The following is an 8,782-nucleotide window of genomic DNA, read 5'->3' on the forward strand; positions in this document are numbered from 1 at the left end:
TGTTGTGTTGTGATAAATGCAACACACAGAGATTAGTGACAGCTTTCTGTGGATGAAGGATTGTGATGGATGGTGAAACTGGAGGCCTGGTTCGTTTCATATTTAAAGTAAACCGTTTACGGTCAGTGGACCTGCTTTTGTAATTGCTATCTGCTCCACAGCATGGTCCAATATTTATATTTACTCTCTTATAAAGTGTTGTATTTTTATCATAGTATTCAAATCTATGCTTCCATCTTTGCCTTTTGTATTGTGTTCCTACCTGAAGATAAAACAGGGATACACTTTACGTGAACTCCAGACCTGCACACTATGATGCCACACTAACTATTTTTTTACCAGCCACAGTCCATGGCACACAGATAGTAACTGACTGCAGTGTAGCACCTTGCTGATGACTTAAATAAGTTTTTTTTGCAGCTTCATGTTGCTTGTGTTAACCGTGCACTCTCTAAACTGTCAAGTTTAATTGCCATGTGACGAAAACACTTCTTCAAGGCCGTCAAATAAAAACATATTTGGGAATATAACCTAAATGAATATTAACTTATCTTACAAGTGTGTTGAATCCTCAGTGTTATTGCTGTGACTTATCTAATGAACAGCTCATTTATGGTACGTTTAAAGCTACAATCACACTGAAATTAATTCAGCGTTGTCCTGAAATCAGTCACATGCACTGTCAGCATTGTTCTCTGTAATGACAAATGACACCTTGTGACTGTCAGTTATTATTAATTAATAAATAAAGCCATAAAAGATGGTGGTTAAAGTCTGCCTCTCAGCTGAGCATTGTGTTCATGAAGTCTTCCTAGATCTCCTGGACCTCATTCAGGAAGGGCAGTGTCCAGGCACAGCAGCGTGGGTGGTGGTGGTGGTGGTGGATGGGGGAGGAGCAGATACTTTGATTGGACTCACAAGGTCAGATGACTACATGTGGGGCCATTTCTTGCTGTCTTAAGATCATTCTTACCTAACCCCTACACCATACTCCATTTCAGAATCCACAAATTCGTTGTTCTTTTTCATTTAAACAACTTACAAAAACACTTTATTATTATACAAATCATTTTCTTCACACACACACACAAAAAAAAATCTTTAAATTTCTTTACCAAATTAAATCAAGAGCTGCATGGATTGTGTCTTGCTAGTTATATAGTAGTTAAACTTTTCTTGGTATTTCACTCAGAAGTCATAAACTTGCCGTTCAAAGGCACATCAGATATGAACGTTGGAATCTATTTGCTACAGGAAACTTACATGAAACCAGTGAATCTCCTCATCTATCATGCAGAGCAGCAACATCTGAGCTTAATATCAGATTTTTTTGATATTCATGTTGATTGCATGGAACTGGACGGGGGAAAAATAACAAAACTGCCCTTTAAAAATAGCAATTTTTTTTATTTACAAACATTATAGTCTTAAATACTGAAGGATAACAAATATTTCAAATGCTACACGTTCGAAGTTTAAATGTTCAAAGTTGAAAATAAAACCAAAGGCCTCTTATGCATATCATAAAAAATACAAAAATAAGTCATAACATTCAGAGCCACCCATAGTTAAGTCATAGCAGTTCAGACGGTGAGTCTGCACAGTAAATTGAAAACATCATAAAATAAACAACACATGTCCAGAAACAGCAGGTTCATAATGACACGTCCAACACTTCTCTACATCCGGCGTGATGGTGATCGGCAGTGTTTACAATACAGCTTAATATATCATCTGGTACAAGGGAATAATCAACATACCACAACCTGAGAAGTGACGAACAATTAAAAGTGTGTTACAAATAAAATTATTGCATTGAGATACAAGTTTTTTTTAAACTTTAGAGTATTAAAGATGTGTTGCTTTGACAGCCTCCTTTGTATCCTCGTCTCTTGACATGGCTGGGTTGTCGTACATCTCCAGACTCCTCGTGCTGTTCTTTCTGATCTTTTCATCCTCCTCTTTTTTGCAGCACTTGCATTTGCAGCAGCAGCAGCAATGTTTGCAGCAGAAGCCCATGGATGAGGTTACCAGAGCGTCCCACGGCGCCATGGAGTGCAGGGGGCGGGGTAAAAAGTCCCAGTTGCGGAGGACCCTGGGCAGGTAGCGGGGGCATCGAGACTGCATCACGTTGACAATGATCACAAAGACAATCAACACAACGAGGGGCACGCCGACGCCAACCAGGACTTGCCAGCCAGCCAGAGACAGGCCGAATACCAGCAGAGGGAAAACCAAGAAGCACAGGAAGAGGTAGAGCGCAGCGAACCAGCGGTACTTTGCCGTACGGTTCCCCAGCCCTCTGGCCAACCTGATGGGCACTCGCATGAAGGGGACTGGATACCACAGCATGATACCCATGATGTTGAAGAAGAAATGGCAAAGTGCAATCTAGAAAAACAAAGAAATGACATTCAAACATGGCTGCAATCCGTTCAGTGGTTGTTGACCAACAGTGCCATCCCAAGAGTCAGGCTGTTAGTCTGCGTGAAAACAAGGGAAACATTTAACTGCATCTTACCTGCAGGGAGTTGGCTAGTGTTTCCCCAGGACTAGCCATAGCTGCAAGTATAGCAGTGGTTGTTGTACCAATATTCGACCCCAGGGTCAGAGGATAGGCTCTCTCAAGGCTAATGACACCGATACCTGGTGAAAGAAGATTGATACGAGATACACAGTAAGTCCTGGAATAATCTAAAAAACAAACTACAGCCATATACTGATATATAAAGGACAACTTACCAACAAGAGGAGTTATAGCTGAGGTGAAAACAGAACTGCTCTGAACAATGAAGGTCATTCCTGCTCCCACCAAGATAGCAATATAGCCAGTAACCCAAGTGAAGGGGAAGGGGAAGTCTGTCGTCAAACAGAAACACAGGTGAGCAATAAACCTGATGAAGTGAGCACAGTGTTACCGCACACGTTATGACCACATGACCAAAGCAAACAAGGACTTTTTTTTTTTTTTAAATCAAAACAATATTTGTGCCTGAGCTTTCTCCACCACACGGCAGGACTGTTGGACCTGGAGGTGAGCCAGAAGCAGCAGGGAGGCTGTACCTGTGCTGCTCATCAAGCAACACCATCGAAGCAGATGTGCTGACTATCAAACAGGATGAATGGCGTGTGTTGAGGAGGATTTATTTTGTTTCCGTACCTGTGTTGAGCACCTTCTTGATGACCACAGCCACCTGTCCCTTCAGCATGGAGTTGAGCAGCTTGACGATGAGGATGAGGCAGGTGCAGAGGACGAGCAAAGACAGAGCCAGGAGAATGAGGCCCACTGCCAAGTCTGGCAAATTAGTATTGGCGAAGAGGTGTTTGCCTGCAATGGACAGTCAAAGAGATGACTGGCATTAAAATGTCCACTTCAGGCCTGTATTATGTGACAGCTAAAAATACCCTCGTGTGCGTGACTCACTTCAGAGCAAACCTTTGATAAATGGAGCTGTAAGGAGTTTTTTTTTTTAGTGAGGAAAAAAAAATATGTGTGTATATTCCTTGTAATTAGAAAACAAACTGTGCTTTATCACTCAAGGCCAGTTTTTGATCATATCAGATTAATGGTTTTTCTATTTTAAAAACCAAACACAAAAGAATTAACTTTATTTGGGGCCAGAATACTTTGAAGAAGTGGTCCATTTTATGGTCATGTGGCACTCAGGTGCATCAGTGAGACAATGAATAGACCTATTGAGCAGGTAGTTGGGTCAAGGGAGGGTATTAGCTGAGTCACTATAACGGCTCAAAGGTAGTCATTGTCAGAACATCAGAGGGTCTGCATGAAGGACGTTGCTGTGGTGGAATGGCTCTCTCATATTTCACTGAGCTTTAGTAGATCAGGTAATCCTAATTGCTTTGTAAATGCCCCCCCTCCTCCAGCCGTGGTTGTCCACTGATGGGGACACGCTTACATTTCTCTTGGTAATCAGTCCAAGTCGTGTTCATCTGGGTCCAGGTCAGGTTTCCTTCTTCCCAGCAGACGGCACCGGCAGTGCAGTTCTCCACCGTCGCGTTCCAGAAAGTCTGAGAGAAAAGGCACAAACACAGCTTTAGACGCAGGAGCAGACAGTGCAATAACGAAGAAGTTAATGCAGCTACGGTATGATCATGTTTGAATGATCACAGGCAACATTTTTATAAAATAACACAGTGTAAAAAAAGTATGACCTAACAGAATCACTGCGGTCACAATACAAGAAGGAAAATATCAGTCATTAACACAGAAAAAGCAGAGGTAACCATGGCTTTATCATGTGGTTTTACTGTTACTGTGTTATGTTCAGTCCGTGGCAAACTAATAATTTCATGCATGTGATGCAGCTTGTTGATTTCTTACCGTGTTGGTCTCTTTTTTGCACCAGACTTTGATCAGACTCTTGTTTCTGGCTGCTGGGTCACCAGTGGCAATGCCAGTGATCACAGACTTGTCCAGCTATGAGAAGGCAAAAGTTTTTGTTTTTTTTTAAAGGAGAATTTCTTCTTAATGTTAATGCTGCATCTTAATGTCACCGTCTCTACCTGGACGATGGAGTTTGTGAGAGGGTCCGTGATGACGTTGAGCAGGTCGGGGGCGTTCTCTCCACTCTCGATATTGAAGGATTCGATTATGAGGTGGGTGAGTTTGTACAGGACGCCTGTAGCTACTTCCAGGGGCAGAAGAATGAGCACAGAGAGCCAGTTGAAGAAGTCGTGGACTGTAGCACCAGCAAATGCCCTGGAGGTGAAGTAACACACTCTTCAACATGTACCAGACACTTCTGAGTGTTACTACTGTTTTTTTTTTTTTTTCCTCCTGTCCATGTGTCACAGGATGAAAATCACGACAGGCTCTGATTTACCTGCGGAACTCATTTCGATCTCCTGCCTGCATCATGGCCACGATAGTGTTGGTGACAGATGTTCCTATGTTGGCTCCCATGATGATCGGCACAGCAGACTGGACGTCCAGCACTGAAAACCATAAACAGCATTATATAAATGTGTAATACACTACAGCGGTGACTGCTAACCGGGGCTACTTCTGCATGGGTACAAAAAAATATTTTTATAATAATATAATTGTGTATTTAAGTGTATGTATGCATCTTCCATGTGAGGGCAGGTATGTGCATGTGTGTGAGTGTCTGCTTACATCCAGAGGACACCATGCTAACCACAATAGAGGAGGAGGTGCTGGAGCTCTGCACCAGCACTGTGACTAACACCCCGATCACCAGCCCGGCCACAGGGTTGGACAACACAACATTGTCCTGGAAGATGTCACCGGCAGCTTTGCCTGTGTGCACACACACACACACACAGACAGCCTCAGGTTAAAAACACTCCACGCACATTACATAAGCAGCACTTTGTTGGCCCCTAGCATTACCAAGTCAATGTGCAGTGATGGGTGGCGATAATGACCCAAGATATGAAATGTGATTCATTTTTTACCTCCGACCAGCTGGAAAGCAGAACTGAGAACATCCAGAGAGCAAATAAAAATGTAGAGAAGACCAAGCAGCGTAACCAGCTTCAGTACGGCTGTCAGCACTCTCATAATCTTCCCCTTTGTATCCAGCTCTGTAAGAACCGACACAAAGCACTGAATCAGAGTCAGGTTTTGTAAAGTCATCCACACTGTGCTGTAAGAATGACAAGACGCCTCACCTGACCACTTGACCCCAGTGTCTGTGAGCTCTGGGAGATTCCAGGGATCTGCATCTGGATCCTCATTCACCAGGTCCACGGTGGAGTAAGCCGGTGGGATGTCCTTAGCCGGAGTGTTGTCATCTAATGGAGGGCAGTGAGGAGGGAAACGTTAAGTAAAGGTGGCAAAAACAGGAGTTTGGAGAGATTCACAGACTCCAAGAGAACAGGACATACCGAGAGCTGGGGAGGAATCAGTCCCCACTTCTGGTCTTGGAGCCATGGCTGTCTGTTGCACAAAAAAACCCATAAAACAACAGATGATTGATTCAAATAATTACGTGCAATTTAAAAAAAGAAGTTTTGGAAATGGAGCAAAAGCTGATGTTGTTGAAGAGTGTGTGTATGAGCTGTGCAGAGCACCTCTTCAAAAGAAATGAACTCTCAATGCAACATATTAAACTGTTCAATCTACTAAATATCAGTAAATATAACAGTGAAGGTAACACGGTAAAATTCTATGCAGTTTTGGGCTTGAACAGGAAAAAAAAAATAAAGAAATACAACCACATCACTCTAAGGTCTCTGAATAAAAACACATGCAAATAAGTGTCTCGCTAAATTCAGCTTCATCTCACACGAAACCTCCCTGGATCCACAGGTAATCTGACTCATTTCAGCATTTCATCGATCAGTGAGGATTCAGTCTGAGTCCGTTTCCCAGTTTTCTACTTCAGTATAACAGTGATGGTAGTGAACGCACCTGCGGCGGAGCGCGTGTCTGTCCGGACCTCTGAGAGGAGAGTGGGAGGCTTCACCTGGCTCCACCTGTAGCGCACCTCGAAGCAGAGCGCTGCTTTTATAGCGCCGCGCCGAGCACGCGCGCGCTGCTCTCAGTTCAAAGGTCGTGTACCACATGTGTACGAGTACCTGTGACTGGAAAGTGCATCTGTATGTGGGACACACCGTTTGATAAAGCCGAACATCTGCAGTCACACCACTTTTCAGGATTATGAGAGGGAGAGGATGGGAGAACGGACACACGCACAACATGGTTCTACAGTCGAATACAGTTATTCGACTTTACGTTGGTCGACTTTAGTGTGGTTACAGCTGAAATATAACATTAGCACATGAGTTCAAAATGGATATGGTGAGGCAGCGCCGGTCTGCAGGCTTTAGACTAGACCACAGGTGTAACTCATTGCACAGGTAATAGACCACTCCATCATACATTCATGAAATCAAAGAAACTGCCCCCTGGTGGCTGTGAATGGGACTAAGCCGCTTTTCTTCTGATTTCTGCTCTGATAGGCCAGAGGTCACCAGAATCTTCTGCTGCACAAAATTATTTTAAATTCTTCTTCTTCTAACTTTTCTATATTTTCTTTTAATTAATGATTTTTTCCCCCTAAAATACGGCATAGTTTTGTCTCCTCAGGACTCTGGAAACCCCTCAAATTAAACTGAGAGGGAAAACCACTCTTTGGGCAAACTACTCATGATGTCCACAGAGAGACAATAACCTGTAATGGCTGGGGTTACACTTTATTCTTATTATTACTCTGCATCACATTAATCCTCTGTTGATCTTTGCAGGTTGTCGTGCACTGTGCTTTTTAAATGTTCATTTTTTTTTTTTGATGGACTCTGCTGTGTTATGTTCAGTGTGTAGCAAACACAACATTATAGCTGCTTCATGCAGTGCATTTCACCATCACTCACCACAACTGTTGTTGTGATACAAACACAACTTAAAACAAGGAGTGTAACATATAGCTCTGGTCGTATACATTATCTACCTACTATCTTTACACAGGCCCGACCTTGCATGTGCATACACACACTCTCAATCTCTCCCACTCACACACTCACATATGCGCATGCACAAGGTTTATAGCTCCTTAGATAACACACGCATTCACACACGCTTGTCCGTGCACACATTTATTGCTTATTAGTCTGAGTTTATAGCGAGAGACACGGCTGAGATACGCCTGTAACAACAGTGCATATTACATCTAAAATCAATGGTGTGAATATGAGTAAATGATTAAGCTTGAATCATGTTTCAGTTACTCCCAAACTGCAATAAAATAATCACCACAGATTTAATGCTGTACTTATAAAAAAGGGTTCACTGAGTTGATGGAAAAGAATTAACTCTGAAATCTTCAAGCAGATCTTTGTAAAATATTTTAAATCTATTATGATAGATGATGATTATGGTTATTCTTATTGTCATGCGGCACATTCGTTGTGGAGTACTCGCTTTATTTGGCCATTTAAGTGGAGATGATTTTATGGTAACTGTGGGACTCCAAAGGCAGCCTGAAGAGTCCCTCATGATCAGTCTGCTTTGGACATCAGAGTTAGATTTATGTGTAATTCCTTCCCTGGAATTCCCTCTAGATGTTTTAGATACGTCTAAAAAGCCTGTCGTCCTCTTCTTCTACAGCTTTTATCACTTTAAGATCAAAACTCATGAGTAAAAAAATCACACCAGTGCATTTCTTAGAAACAGCAGCCATAAGTAAAATGACTAGAAAAAAGTAATAGAAATTCTTATTGCCTTAAGAGCTAGTAACCTGATCTTCTAAACTGATCCTGTACTAACCTCAAAACAACTGCTCATAACCAACAATCATTACACGGTGCTACTGGACAGCTACAGAACCAATAATGTGATTGCAGCTGCAGGCAGGACCAGGAGCACAGTGCAGAGCAACACAACTGCACCCGCAAATAAAAAATGAAAATACCTACTCCAAAAAACAAAACAAAACAAAACAACAAAAGTACAGACACAATAAATAACGCCTGTCAGCACATTTTTAAATCAATCGAAATAATCCTCTGCATTATTATACAGCATAGGAACCTTTAAAAGTAACAAACGCAGAGAAAAACATACACAAACGAAGCTCATATCTTAAAAGACACTTCACTTCAGTGATTACAACAGAACAACCACCTGACACTGTGCTTATCTTCAGTATTTCTACATGAAAAACAAAAATCTAAATCTGGATTTGAATGTAAACTAATTCAAAACCAGCTTTTGTGATTATTTTTTCCCTTTCTTTTCTTCTTTTCTTTTCTTTGCTCACTCTGAGACCTGAAAACAAAAATACATTTTAAATGTTCC

The 8,782-nt window shown here is 41.9% G+C and overlaps 1 protein-coding gene across 1 annotated transcript; it reads right to left on the reverse strand.

Annotated features, from left to right (window-relative positions):
* Positions 1–1,565: 1,565 nt before the first annotated feature.
* Positions 1,566–5,917, reverse strand: slc34a2b (solute carrier family 34 member 2b). Its single transcript, XM_041040380.1, has 12 exons — positions 5,872–5,917; positions 5,656–5,778; positions 5,440–5,568; positions 5,138–5,281; positions 4,845–4,956; positions 4,525–4,720; positions 4,343–4,438; positions 3,918–4,029; positions 3,161–3,328; positions 2,743–2,859; positions 2,522–2,646; positions 1,566–2,391 (listed from the first exon to the last, which is right to left on the reverse strand). The coding sequence occupies exons 1-12, from the start codon at positions 5,915–5,917 to the stop codon at positions 1,849–1,851; spliced, it is 1,911 nt and encodes a 636-aa protein (XP_040896314.1). The 3' UTR covers positions 1,566–1,848.
* Positions 5,918–8,782: the final 2,865 nt, after the last annotated feature.

The sequence above is a fragment of the Toxotes jaculatrix genome, chromosome 6, assembly GCF_017976425.1.
Source record: "Toxotes jaculatrix isolate fToxJac2 chromosome 6, fToxJac2.pri, whole genome shotgun sequence".
Taxonomy (NCBI): Eukaryota; Metazoa; Chordata; class Actinopteri; family Toxotidae; genus Toxotes; species Toxotes jaculatrix.